General features: G+C 36.1%; 1 protein-coding gene across 5 annotated transcripts in view; it reads right to left on the bottom strand.

Annotated features, from left to right (window-relative positions):
* SGCE (sarcoglycan epsilon) overlaps positions 1-15,121 on the bottom strand; it is a 71,815-nt gene that overhangs the window by 31,834 nt on the left and 24,860 nt on the right. For all 5 annotated transcript variants that reach the window (XM_055420441.2, XM_055420440.2, XM_088833315.1 and 2 more), the window contains exons 2-4: positions 13,950-14,072; positions 12,168-12,325; positions 4,747-4,819 (exon numbers count right to left, since the gene is read on the bottom strand). In XM_055420441.2, the coding sequence (XP_055276416.1) occupies positions 4,747-4,819; positions 12,168-12,325; positions 13,950-14,072 (354 nt within the window). The remainder of the gene's footprint in view (positions 1-4,746; positions 4,820-12,167; positions 12,326-13,949; positions 14,073-15,121) is intronic.

The raw sequence follows: 15,121 nt of genomic DNA on the forward strand, positions 1-15,121 counted from the left end.
ACCTCACATGATTTTTACCTAAGCTAAAAGAGACTGTGTATATAAAGTACTCACCAGAGCTCCCAATATACAGTAAGAATTTAGAAAATACTAAACTTTAGCAATTATTATAATAATATGCACAGGTTACTTATTTGGATTCCGCCGTGAATATTTCTGGACTATCCACAGATTTAAAGTCCCCAATAATAATTATATTATGTATTGTTGTTGTTGTTCAGTGGCAAAGTCATGTCCAACTCTGTGACCCCATGAACTGCAGCGTGCCAGGCTTCCCTGTCCATCACCAACTCCCAGAGTTTGCTCAAACTCATGTCCATTGAGTCAGCGATGCCATCCAACCATCCCATCCTCTGTCGTCCCCCTCTCTTGCCCTCAATCTTTCCCAGCACCAGGGTCTTTTCCCCTCTGACTTACTATAACTCATGTACTATCTGTCCATTCTTATTTAATAAACAAAAATTAAAATTATACAATAAATAACTGAAACCTTGATGACTCATTGATTATGAAACCTCTTTAATATTAAAGGACATTTGATGCCAGAGCTGAAGTTAGGAGATATTCTGGCTCTAGAGTTTTCAGGAGAGTTTTCTGGAGTATAGTGTCTCTGAAGATTAAGTTTTTCAAAGCCCTAATCACAGAAGGCTCTTCACTCTTCTCCTACACTGTAATTTATTCTGCTTATGATTTTGTTAGATCTGTTTGATGTATAGCCCATCTGTAATCTTCTAAAATATGCTGTTTATTCTCTTTGATGTAGATAAGTTTCCTGTTTTATACAGATACGTTTCCTGTTTTATATAGATAAACAGTAGCTTAATCATGTTACATTCCCCCCCACCCCATACTGAGAAACAGTCATGCATTAAAAATGTCAGGAAGAACAGTTTCTTGGCAATAAATAATATTTATAAATAATACCAAGTACAGTTTGTTGAGAAGGCTAGAATCCTATCATCCATTCACTTCATTTGGTGTTTCTATATCCACTTGTCAAAAAAAGCATGCAAAACTTTTTCCTGTTTATCATCAAGGCTCCTTCTTGGAGAGCTGCTCCTGGCTTTCCCTAATGCCTGTGACCTTCCATGGCTCCTAAGGAGGCTGGCAGCCAGCACGCCCCTCCGCGGCTCCAAGCAGTATAAGTTGCCTGCCATCTACCCAGCCAAGTGCTCTTGCCAGGTCTCCTAGAGATGAGTCACAGGAGCTTTCTAACTTTGGGGAAATCCCGTGCCTGCTATATTTGGACATCACAGAGGCCAAGGGAACAGTAGGCCAGCAGAGTGGAGGCATAAAACCTGATTTAGAGAATCACTCTACACACTCTCCTTGAGCTTCACGTTGTGCGACTCTACAAAACTCACTTCCCATTACATCTTCCAGAGCAGGAGACAGCTCCCACTCAGCAGGAGACAGAACTGTGCATGGTCATCCTGATACTCAACTCCTGTTCCCGCTCTTCCTCACCTCATCTGGGAGCAACGGCCTATGTACACGTCATGCCCACAGATGCACACCCTAATGACCACATGCATTCCATCAAAAAGAGCAAGGAAAAATGACTACCTGTTGGTGCACTGGTTTTCAGAGTTTTGGCCACTGCTGTTGTTGACTTACTCAGTCGTGTCCCCTCTTTGTGACCCCATGAATGGCAGGCACACCACACTCCTCCGTGCTCCTCTATCTCCTGGAGTTTCCTCAAATTCATGTCCATTGAGTCTGAGAGGCCATCCAAGCGTCTCATTCTCTGTCCCCCCTTCCCCGCCTCCCCTCACTCTTGCTGTCTAATGCCATCTAATAATCTATAAACGGAGGCTTTCTAAACCCAGAGATTCATCCTCTCCCAACCCTAACTTCGATAAATAGCCCCTCAGGCCAACTTTCAATCCTATAGTCGACTAGCAGACTTCCATTAGTATCTACTTGAATATGGTTCCCATACGTCAGCATCACCTGTTAGGATATATTCTGTGTCGACTAGACTGAGACCAAGCTTGAAAAGAAAGCAGTTCAAACCATAGGCCAGGTTATTTTTCAATTTGTTGTTTTGTTCAGTCGCTGTCATGTCCAACTCTTTGCTTGTAGGGATTCCCATACCTTGCAAAACATTTCTGAGTCCCTCTTAGAATGTATGAGTGAGGTTAGTGGTCCAAGTCCACTGTAATATAAGTATATAACTAAACTGATGGATTCCCAAGGAAAGGGAACATCACAACCATTCTGCTCATTATGTATATTCCAATTTTACATGGACAGCTTGGACTGGATGCAAGTACCCAATTACAATTGGAATAAAGAGTAAAAAATCTCTTTAATCTAAATACGAGTACCTTACAAAAGACCTTGGGATGTGGAAAAGGGGACAGAGAATCTTCTGTCCTGGCCAAAGGAATGGGCACTTGCACTTTCTGCTCATATATGAAAGTAACAGTGAAAGTCGCATGGTCATGTCCAACTCTTTGCAGTCCCATGGACTCTAACCTACCTGGCTCCTCTGTCCATGGAATTCTCCAGGCAAGAATACTGGAGTGGGTTGCCATTTCCTTCTCCAGGGGATCTTCCCAACCCAGGGATCGAACCCAGATCTATTGCATTGCAGGCAGATTTTTTATCAACTGAGCAGCTAGAAATGGTCATTTTATGCATGCACATTTGTTGTCTGCAATTAATACAGCTAAAATGCCAAAAGGAAAAACTCGTGATAAGGGGTTCAAAATCATCAAGCATTCTCCTCAATTATGTATTATATTACATTTTCATTTCTACTGAAATTACTTTCTTTCATAGAGTGTAAAGATAACTTCAAACACAGCCTTTACTGAATTACTATGAATTTCCAAATTAGTAGGCCCTGATAAAATGTGTTGTACTAGTAAACAGAAGGAAGAATTTTCCTATCCAGGATACACAATTGTTTCTCTGTGCTGGGATGCGGGGGGAGGGGGGGAGTTGTATCAGCTCTTCTCCCATCACCCTCATAAATGATATCTGGTATGCCAAAGCCTTTGACTGTGTGGATCACAACAAACTGTGGAAAATTCTGAAAGAGATGGGAATACCAGACCACCTGACCTGCCTCTTGAGAAACCTGTATGCAGGTCAGGAAGCAACAATTAGAACTGGACATGGAACAACAAACTGGTTCCAAATAGCAAAAGGAGTACGTCAAGGCTGTATATCGTCGCCCTGCTTATTTAACTTATATGCAGAGTACATCATGAGGAACGCTGGGCTGGAAGAAGCACAAGCTGGAATCAAGATTGCTGGGAGAAATATCAATAACCTCAGATATGCAGATGACACTACCCTTATGGCAGAAAGTGAAGAGGAACTCAAAAGCCTCTTGATGAAAGTGAAAGAGGAGAGTGAAAAAGTTGGCTTGAAGCTCAACATTCAGAAAACAAAGATCATGGCATCTGGTCCCATCACTTCATGGGAAATAGATGGGGAAACAATGTCAGACTTTATTTTTTGGGGCTCCAAAATCGCTGCAGATGCTGATTGCAGCCATGAAATTAAAAGATGCTTACTCCTTGGAAGGAAAGTTATGACCAACCTAGACAGCATATTAAAAAGCAGAGACATTAGCTTGCCAACAAAGATCCGTCTAGTCAAGGCTATGGTTTTTCCCATGGTCATGTATGGATGTGAAAGTTGGACTGTGAAGAAAGCTGATCACCAAAGAATTGATGCTTTTGTACTGTGGTGCTGGAGAAGACTCTTGAGAGTCCCTTGGACTGCAAGGACATCCAACCAGTCCATCCTAAAGGAGATCAGTCCTGGGTGTTCATTGGAAGGACTGATGCTAAAGCTGAAACTGCAATACTTTGGCCACCTCATGCGAAGAACTGACTCACTGGAAAAGACTCTGATGCTGGGAGGGATTGGGGGCAGGAGGAGAAGGGGACGACAGAGAATGAGATGGCTGGATGGCATCACCAACTCGATGGACATGAGTTTGAGTGAACTCCAGGAGTTGGTGATGGACAGGGAGGCCTGGCGTGCTGTGATTCATGGGGTTGCAAAGAGTCGTACATGACTGAGTGACTGAACTGAACTGATAGCATATCATGATTTATAAATTTTAACCACAATGTTTTTAGGGATATGTCTTTCCCAACTGAATGCCAAAACAGCGTCAGAATATGCTAAGTGTCAGAGTAACTCTTGTGTCCCTAACCTTCTAAATCCTAAGGTATCACTTAAACAATTTGAGTATGTGTAATTCTAAATTGCTGATGGACTCCAGCAATTACTCCAGCTAAATGCTTAGCTATTTAGAAAGGCGACTGTGACTCAAATGATGGTTTATTTCTGTACACTGACATCTCTTTATCATCACATACAGCTAGACTACGAGCTATGATAGGTTTTAAAATAAAATCATGCCAATGATGAATTCTATGACCAGGCCTATGTCAAACACATTTTGAGCCTCCTTACCTAGACTTACAAGAGGAATGGTATTAGTCCCTGTGAACAGATAATTTAACCAAGGCCTGGAGAAATAAGAGGCCTCTATATTTGGCTCCCTATCCTGAGGTTTTCAACACCAAAACAAACCATGATATTTTGTAATGAATTAAATATTGCTTAGTTTTCTTTTCTACATTTTACTATTTCATTAGGTATGGTAGGTATGTGGAGCTTTAAAATCCTGAACGAGATTTTATATAACTATAAATTATAAGTGAAATACTTCCTGCAAATAAGGAAACAATCAATAACGTATTTTTCCATACCTACCTTCTGCTGACATTATATTAATTATCAAATTGTGCCTTGCAGTCTCAAAGGTACGCCTATTATAGGCAGTTATCTATTAGAAAAAGAAAGTCGTATTAAAGAAATGAAATGTTATTTGAAAAATGAAATTCATTAAGGGCTAAATGAAAACAAATTGTCGTTCTTTCCATTTTCATTATTTGTCTCTATACTTACAAAATATTCCTTCTCTGAACAACAAGAATCAGAGCTTTTAGCAATATTATGGGAAATAGATAATTAGTCAGGTCTATTAAACATGCTAAAACAACAAGTTAAAATCAGAAAAACCCTTTTATAGAAGACTGTTAAGTGCCAGTAGCAATGCAGATGCATCATTAGTAAATGGATTAACTATTATGAATTACTTACCAGAGCCATTCTAAACTTGAAAAAAAAAATACAAAATCTATTTCTGTACTTTTGAGTGGAACTTAAGGATCATACCAGAGAGCACACTTTAAAACAAGCACATCTCTGTGCTGTCTGCATTTAGGACTAAACTGTACACCAACCAGTCAGGCAACATCAGGACCCTTTTGGAAATCATATCTCATAATGGGAGCACAGCAGTAGGGATCACAGTCTGATGGCACATGCTCAAAACCACAAATCAATTCCTTCACAAAAAAATATTGGTAAATGTTTGTGGAGTCAATGAACTTACATCAAAGTCAACTCAGAAATAGCCACTGCAAACAACAAACAAAGCAAAGGCCAACAGCAGGATGTGGCTTCAAAAATCTGAGAATAATTAACTTTATAACAGATATGAAATCACTCAGACAGGCCTGCAGTACCTTAAAAAAAACAAAAACCAAATGATTGTCTTAGCATCCCAGCACTGTACTTCTGGCAGTAACTGCAGCCACAGTTGACGCTGAGATAAAAAAGTAAGACAAAAGAAATATCTTGCACACTCAGAACCAGTATCAAAGATTTTAAGCATCATATATGAGCTTTAAATACATCATCCTCATCAGAAATACCATTTGAGACAACAGTGAAAATCAGAATTTGGGAATTAAAAATTCTAAAACTTTAACAATATTTAAAAGTACATATTCTGAAAAGTGTATTATTTCACAAAGATAAAAGAACTTCTCTCTCTACAATCTGTCAGATTTCTTTTGGATTCAGGGACTTTCTTTGCTGCTCTCTTCTGGGACACATGATCAATGAGGTTCCCAACCAAACACTAAAATTAAGACTAGTCGTTAAATAAATGGGGCATTATTGTTTGCAAAGAAGCAAAAGACATTTGGGAATGCTCATGAGTTTAAAAGTTTACGCTGCAAAATGTTAATCATATTCTCAATGGAAAAAAATACTAAATATTATTTGCTATAATATCTTAAAGCTAATGCTTAGGGAGAAAAAGTTAAACATTTTCTCAAATTAATGGTAAGATTTTTCTAGCTAGCCTTCCCATAATTATCAGAAAGTTCATTATTGTAAATTTCATAATTCTAATAAGTTTTTTTAAAATCACAGGTGACATAAGAGAGTGAAGAACCTTTTCATAAATCAGGAGGATTTTATTATCCAGATTTATATTTAATTCTTAATTTTAAAAGTTAGAATGCAATTCTTCTATCATTTCTAATGAGATATTTAAATACTGTAATATCATCTATCAAAGTCTACTTATCGTGATGTGAAGCCCTTCATAGCAAAGAGATAGCTCATGTGTATACTTTTGGATCCCTTATTTCTAAATCAGTGGCTGATTTATTTTAGATGCTTAATAAATATCTACTGAATAAATTATGGATGTAAGTGACTAAATACTTAAGATATGCAAATTTTTTCACTATATTATTAACAGAATATTTTTAAATGCTGAAAATATGTTTTTATAGGCAGATATAAAATGAGTTATTTACAGATAAAACACTACCTGTGTTAGATGAAAGATATGCTGTCTTCATCATTTTTAAAGATGTCATTTGATACTTATTCATAACCTTATATGTTGGTAGTAAGGTATAATGAACCCCTGTGAATCATGGCTCAACACATGTTTCTCTTCTGTCCTAGCTTCTTGCCTCTCTCCTACCAGAGAAACCATTTTGGATTTTGTGTTTATCATCCCATTCATTTTAAATACAGTTTTATTATACATGCATGTATGTTTAAAATACACTGTTCACTTTGATGGCTTTTGAACTCTATAAAAATCATAAACTAGTCTTCAGAGGTTTGGGGTTTTTTCCAACATTATGTTTAAAGCATTTATTCATGTTGCCAGGCAAGTCCAACTTCACTCCTGCTCTAACTGTTCATTGTGTGAAATAATAATTCCTAGAATTATTTATCTATTCTCTTGTTGATGGACTTCTGGGTCTCGGTTGGTTTGTGGGTTTCCAATGTTTTCCCATGCAAACATTGCTCAAGGAACATGACTGTGCATGCCTTTGGGTGCTGGACGTTTGCAAATGTTCCTTTTTTTAATATTTTGGTCACACCACGTGGCTTGCAGGATCCTAGTTCCTCGACCAGTGATTAAACCCCAGGCCACAGCAGTAAAAGCACTGAGTCCTAACCACTGGGACACCAGGGAATTCCCTGCAAGTATTTAAGTTCATATGTAGAAGTGGGATGGCCTAGATCATAGGGTACCATAATATTCAGCTGCGTAAAAGTGATTACTCCAATTCCCACGTCCACGGCCAAAGAACTTTCCTGAGGGTAAAATTCTCACTGCAGTCTTAATTTTAATATTCCTTCTTATACTGATGAGAGTAAACTTCTTTACTTAAATGGCATTTATGTCTTCTCTTTGGTAAAAATGTCTGTTCATGTCTTTTTCCTACTGTAATTGTAGATATCCTTTTTCATATTTTACATACTTATTATTAGTCAGTTACATATATTTCAAATATCATCTTCCAGTTTGTGGGTTGTCTTTTCTTTAAAGTTTTCTTTTGATGAATGGAAGTTCACAAGTTTACTATAGCAACTTGATCTAGTATTTCTATTAAGTAAAACATATTTAGGTTTTATTTAAGATATTCTTTCCTATCCCAATTCAGAAAGATACTCCTCTACATTTCTTAAATTAATTTATTTTGATTGGAGACTAATCACTTTACAATATTGTGGTGGTTTTGCCACACATTGACATGAATCAGCCACGGGTATATATGTGTTCCCCCATCCTGAAAAGCCCTCCCACCCCATCCCTTTGGGTTGTCCCAGAGCACTGGCTTTGAGTGCCCTGCTTCATGCATCGAACTTACACTGGTCATTTATTTCACATATGGTAACATACACGTTTCAATGCTATTCTCTCAAACCATCCCACCCTTGCCTTCTCCCACACAGTTCAAAAGTCTATTCTTTACATCTGTGTCTCTTTTGCTGTCTTGCATACAGAGTTGTCATTACCATCTTTCTAAATTCCACATATATGCATTAATACACTGTATTGGTGTTTTCCTTGGAATTGCTAGGTCATATGACAGCTCTATTTCCAGTTTTTTAAGGTACCTCCACACTGTTCTCCACAGTGGCTGTATCAGTTTGTACTCCTATCAACATTGTAAGAGGGTTCCCTTTTCTATACACCCTCTCCAGAATTTACTGTTTGTAGACTTTTTGATGGCAGCCATTCTGACTGGCGTGAAATGGTACCTCATTGTGGTTTTGATTTGCATTTCTCCGATAATGAGTGATGTTGAGCATCTTTTCATGTATTTGTTAGCCATCTGTATGTCTTCTTTGGCAAAATGTCTGTTTAGTTCTTTGGCCTACTTTTTGATTGGGTCGTTTATTTTTCTGGTGTTGAGCTGCATGAGCTGTTTGTATACTGGAGAGTAATTCTTTGTCAATTGTTTCCGTTTGCTATTACTTTCTCCCATTCTAAAGGCTGCCTTTTATTCTTGCTTATAGTTTCCTTCATTGTGCAAAAGCTTATAAGTTTAATTAGGTCCCATGTATTTATTTTTGTCTTTATTTCCATAGAGGATCTTGCTGTCATTTATGTCAGAGAGTGTTCTGCCTATGTTCTCCTCTAGGAGTTTTATAGTTTCTGGTCTTACATTTAGATCTTTAATCCGTTTTGAGTTTATTTTTGTGTATGGTGTTAGAACGTATTCTAGTTTCATTCTTTTACAGGTGGTTGACCAGTTTTCCCAGAACCACTTGTTAAAGGAGATTGTCTTTTCTCCATTGTATATTTTTTTCCTCCTTTGTCAAAAGTAAGGTGTCCATAGGTGCATGGATTTATCTCTGGGTGAATCAACCTTCCTGACTTCCGACGATATTACAAAGCTACAGTCATAAAGACAGTAGAGTAATGGCACAAAGACAGAAATACAGATCAATGGAACAAAACAGAAAGTCCAGAGATAAATCTACATTTTTATATAATAGCTTAAAATTTTGCTAAATCTTCAATATACCTAGACATGAGTTTTGCATTTCCTGGGAAGTAAGACTCTAATTTTATGTTTGCCATGTGGCTGAGTTTCAGTCAAAGGATTCCTTTTCCTTAATCTGTGATATGTGGTACCATTTCTTTAGATACATACTGTTGTTCTTTATGTACATGGACCTGTCTCTGGGCTCCCTATTTTATTCATTGGTCAATTTCTCTATTCTTGTATCAACACAAACTTATGATTGGTTACTACAGATTCACAATAAATCTATCTGGAAAGGAAAGAAATCTTACTCCCTTTTTTTTCCTCTTTAAAAGTGTCTTGATTTTTCTTGGTCATTAACATCAATTTTAGACTTAGACAATTTTAGTTGTCAAGTTTCGTGAAATAACCTATTGAGATTTTTTAATTTGAACTGCACTGAATCTATAGATCAATTAGGGAGAAAGCGATGCTTTCATGATATTGAGTCTTCCTATCCCTGAATGATAGGATAGCTTTTTATTTATTCAGGCAGTATGTAATATCAATACATTTTTATAATTTTTCCCATACATACCTTTTGTTAGATTTATTCCAAGTACATTAGAATTTTATTACTAAAAATGGTATCTTTTAAAAACTTGTATTTTTCTCAATACTTATTTAATAAATAAATATAATTAAGTTTTTTATATAAATCCTATAACGTACTGTCAGGCTTTCTTAAGATTTTAATAGCTTACAGATTCTTTATATCATTGACTATTCCATTTCTTCCTTTCAAACCCTTATAAATTTCTTCTCTTTATTTGCTGCACTGGATAGGACTTCTAAAATATTCTGTAATAGATGTGATAAAGGGAGCTATTCTTGTTTTGTCCCTGAATTTAAATAGAATTCTCCTAGTGTTTTCCCATTAAAAAACGATCTTTGCTATTAAGCTCACTTGTTTTCCTAGTTTGCTCAGAGTTTCTTTTTTCTTATCAAGAAGAGGTGTTGACTTTTAGTAAATGCTTTCTTTGAATCTATCCAGGTGACTGTGTTTTTCTTTTTGAATCTAGCAATGTGGTGACTTCCATTTATGTTTCCTTGGTAACTTCACTAAATATTTTTAAAATTATTTTGACAATAACTCCAAATAACTTTCCTATATCTACACATATTCTATCTTATATCAACACTCCCTTAAGAAAGCAGATTTATAGACAGACATCATTGAAAAGTCATGTTAATACAAACTTCAGTTCAGATGAAGAAATACCTTCTCTCAGTCAACATGGAAGTTCATATCCACAGTCTATGGCTGATTAAAACTCTGGAGAAAAAGCAAAGCATGTAGCCTCCTGAGAATCTATAAAATTACTACAAATTTCTGGTGGTAGAAAACATGTCACCCACGACCTGCACAAAGCCCTGGCAATTCCACAAGCAGTTCCAGTGCTGGTGCCCTGGTCACTACCAGTAAGTCTTTACAGAATTGGAGAGTTAAGTTCAAGAGGGAGGGGACATAGGTATGCCTATGGCTCACTCACACTGATATCTAGAAGAAACCAACACAATATTGTAAAGCAATTACCCTTCAATTAAAAATAATAATTTTTTTTAAAATTCCAATTTAAGATCTTAGAGGCATTGAGGCCGAAAACTGTAGCAGAACTCTCTTGCCATTAATTGCCACTGTATTTCTGGTTTTGTTAGGTATAGCAAAGAGTAGAAACATTTTTGGCTTTTATATCCATTCATTAAAAAAAATTAATTCCCATTAAAGATTTGATGTCATCATTGTTTTTATTGTCTTAATTTCTTTTTTTTTTTTTTTGGCCGTGCCACACGGCATGTGGAATCTTAGTTCCCTGACCAGGGATCAAACCCATGTCCCCTGAAGTGAAAATGTGGAGTCTTAACTACTGGATTTAACCACTGGACTGCCAGGAAGTCCTTATTGTCTTAATTTCTAATATCTTCCAAGTATCATGTCAGGTACTGATAAAAATCTGATTAATTATAGCACCACCATGACTCCCAAAGTCAAGGTCAAACATATCTGCATGGCTTACAGAGCCCTCCAAGATCTGCCCGTATCAGCATCAACACCTCTGTTCCCATCATTTGCCCTCTGGAGTGAACGCTGTCCTCTGCTGCTGCTGCTAAGTCACTTCAGTCGTGTCTGACTCTGTGTGACCCCATAGACGGCAGCCCACCAGGCTCCCCCGTCCCTGGGATTCTCCAGGCAAGAACACTGGAGTGTGTTGCCATTTCCTTCTCCAATGTGTGAAAGTGAAAAGTGAAAGTGAAATCACTTGGTCATGTCTGACTCGTAGTGACCCCATGGACTGCAGCCTACCAGGCTCCTCCGTCCATGGGATTTTCTAGGCAAGAGTACTGGAGTGGCTTGCCATTGCTTAACCACCCCTAAAGTTCTCTAGGACCACGTGGTTTTGTTTATGCCTCCAAGATTTTGATGTGCTGTGTCTTCTTCCTAAAATAGCCTTCCTTCTTCTTAGTGAATTTCTATTTACCCTCTTACAACTCTGCATCAGACAGTACCTTCTTATTATAACAGTTATGTCAGTGTTGGCTAAGTCTGAGTTTCCATTCCAGCGCTTCAACCTCAGAACTGTAAGACATGGCAGGGGATGGCAACTATTCATTTCTATACCACCAACACCTATCATAATGCTCAGTACATGGTAGGGGCTCAAAAGACATCTGTTTAAATGCTTGTATTTGAATTAACATGAAATCTGAAATTAAAATTTGGAGGAAATAAGTGCATTCATCTTCTTAAATAGAATTCATAGGAATCTATTTATCTTAAATGCCTTTTAATTTTTTTCACTAATTTAGACTGCCTCTTTTATATAAAAGCTGAAACAGAAGACTCTGTAGATGAACAGAAAGAAACAGTATATTTCCAAATGTTATGTGTTTCCATGCATAAAATACTGAAAACCACTGCCACATAATTTTAAATACATTTGAAACTCAAATTACAAATAAACAAGAATATAATTTTGCTCTTTCTAAGTAAATTACCTCAATGACTGTTGGTTTCCCCACATTTTCGGCTGTTGGAGACCCATAAAGGACTCCATCACTATATGGTGTCCTTTGGATATATCGAAGCCATCCAGGACGGTCTGGGTAACCCATTAAATTTGTGTTAAATGTTATGGGATCATTACTAATCTCACCTAGGTAAGAAACACAGAAGTAAGATATAAAAGCTATTTTCACGTGCTGCTTTGATAGTTTCAACAAAAATATGTCTGTCTAAAGAGTTTTTTCTAAACATTTGTAGCAAATTAAATAAAACCAAAAGAAATCCACCTGAGAATTTACATTAGGACCTCACATAAAGAAAAAAATCATTTTGGTGGTTTAGTTTGTCTAGAAATCTGACACAACAAAGAAAGCATATTCATGCAATTTTTTCCAAACTGTCTTTTCCTTTCTTTAATTTTTTTTGGGGGGGCATGGGGGTCACAGAGCAGTGGAGAAGTTCTATCAATGAGACAACTAACTTTCAGGAAAATCCCCTAATCCTGTTGATATGCTCATTCTTTTAAGAAATCTTTCTTTCATTAAACTCTGAACACTATCAACCTAACCTTAAGGGATATCTCAAAATTATAAACGTATCATCAAAACAAAAATAATGCAATTCCAAAACACTGGAGGATGAGTTGTAAAATCCAAATCTAAAAGAATTTCAATAACATGACATTTATTAATAATAAACAATAATAACAGCATCATTTTATTGGCATATACCAAGCCCCATTGCTGTGTCTGGCCTCCACAGGCACTATTATTTCATCTGATTCCAAACATACCAATAAAAGCAGTACTATTATAGCCGTAATTTTACTGATGGAATATGTAATTTTTCATGTTAACTCCTCATAGTCAAATTAAGTGGGGAAACGAGAATTTAATCTTGGTTAACCCTAGAAACTATGCTCTTAACTCTATGAAACTATGTCTTCTGCTGCTGCTTAAAAGGTTTAGCTATACAGTTTTGCAAAAGTACAATGCCTCATGAGAAAACATTTTATAAATAATTGATGAAAAGATTGCCTTCTTTTCTTGAATACTGGTGAAAACATGCTTAACTATATTTTATGAGTATTTTCAGGTATGCTATTCATCATATAATCTACAAAAATAATATTTATGCCATAATTTTCAAAAAATCCATTTTTGTTACTTAAGTAAGAGTCATAATAACAATATATTTTCTCTTGCTATTCTTTCTATATCTTCATTAACTGGATGACATTTATGACAATCGAACAAAACATAATTTAAACCAATAGATGATTAAATAAGGCTTTGTAATTGCTATTACTTTGAAGAAAAATTAATCTCCATTATATTATCATGAAGTTATATAAAATTATTTCATGTTGTAAGTTTTTTTGAGAATTTTCTTAATATCATATTTCATTCTCTTCTATGATATGTGTATAATTTTCCAAAAGTCAATGTCCTAGGTAAGACTCTAAGCCTTAATGTGGAAAATCATAATTTTACAGTTATAATTATTTCTACAAGAATACATGTGGATGATTTGTCAGAGGTACAAAACTCAAGACTAGATAATCAGAAATATGCTTTCTTCAAAATTCAAAAATGAATTGTTTTCTTCTGTAATTAAATGTTGAATCTTACAATGGGAAATATCCTATATCAATTTATCATATATCCCGACCATGTCAAATAATGTCAGAAATATCTGATTAAACATTATCTGGATTATGCACAAAAGAAAAATTTAATAAATTAACCTCTTTTTTTCCCCCACCAAGAACATACCAGGTTTGGGGTAAGGTGGAAATTCCCCCTTAAAATACTCTCTTTCCAAAACATGAACAAAGAGGACGCCTGCGGAGGGGTAGACATTCCGATCGGAGTGTACCTTGGAGAAAATAGTGTACACTGCAAACAAAAAGGGAAGAGAAGAGATAGAAAGACAAATAATGAGGTCTGCTTTTGCAGATTCACTTACACTGTCAAACCGGGTTTCACCACAGAGACATTTCTGAGAAAACTGAAGCAACATGCAAGATACTGTTAAAAAGTTTGTTTTACGACAAAACATGGAATAACTCTCAACTTGGTGTGTTTACAGACTTTTCAAGCACTATGTAAGCAGAATTAGGCACAATTAATTTTTTAAATTGTTATTAAATAATAAAGACAACCATAACATCTCTTTGGTAATTTTTATGGAGATTATTACCAATGAAGTACATTATGAGAAGTGATCAACTATATAATTGCTACAGTATCTTTTTCATTTTACCTTTTTTTTCAAAGAAAAGTATAAAGAATAACTTTTAAATGGTAAGAATCTCCACTGTATTAACTGTTTGCCAGACAAAGCATAAATACCATTGATAAATGTAAGGTGACTTTCAGAAATATTTATGAAAAGGCATTGGGTACTCTCTGAGTATTAGTTCTCATATCTCTTGTAGAAATGATTTATTCCACTTTACCTGATCTTGACATTTAATAATTAATACATATAAGCTAGTTTATTATGCTATTTCCTAAACAAGCAATAACAATTATATAATAAAATTCAGGGCAAATCACTTCTTTAAGTGAAATGGGGCAGATTTTATGATTTACTGGTTCCTGAAGACACATGATGTGAGTACATTAAAATGACCAAATTGGTTTGATTAGTTTCAACTTATCATTTTTTTTCCCTCTGATATCATCATCTCCACCAACACATTACTGCCATTACCCTTGTCACCTCTCCAATCTCTTTTGGTTTTCTCTCTTCTTGTTTGGCTAGTGGCTGCAATTTTTAAACAGATAAACCCTATCAGGCAAGTTCTTTCTCTTAGTCATTGATGGACTTGTAAATGTAGTAATTAACCTTAAGAACCCAAGGCTGCTCACTCCAGGCTCACAACTAACTAAAAGCTCTGTATAGTAAAATCACTGACAGTAATTTTTCAGCATAAAAATAG

This window comes from Moschus berezovskii, chromosome 3, assembly GCF_049115385.1.
Source record: "Moschus berezovskii isolate FMDL1 chromosome 3, NW_MosBer_1.0, whole genome shotgun sequence".
In the NCBI taxonomy this organism is placed as follows: domain Eukaryota; kingdom Metazoa; phylum Chordata; class Mammalia; order Artiodactyla; family Moschidae; genus Moschus; species Moschus berezovskii.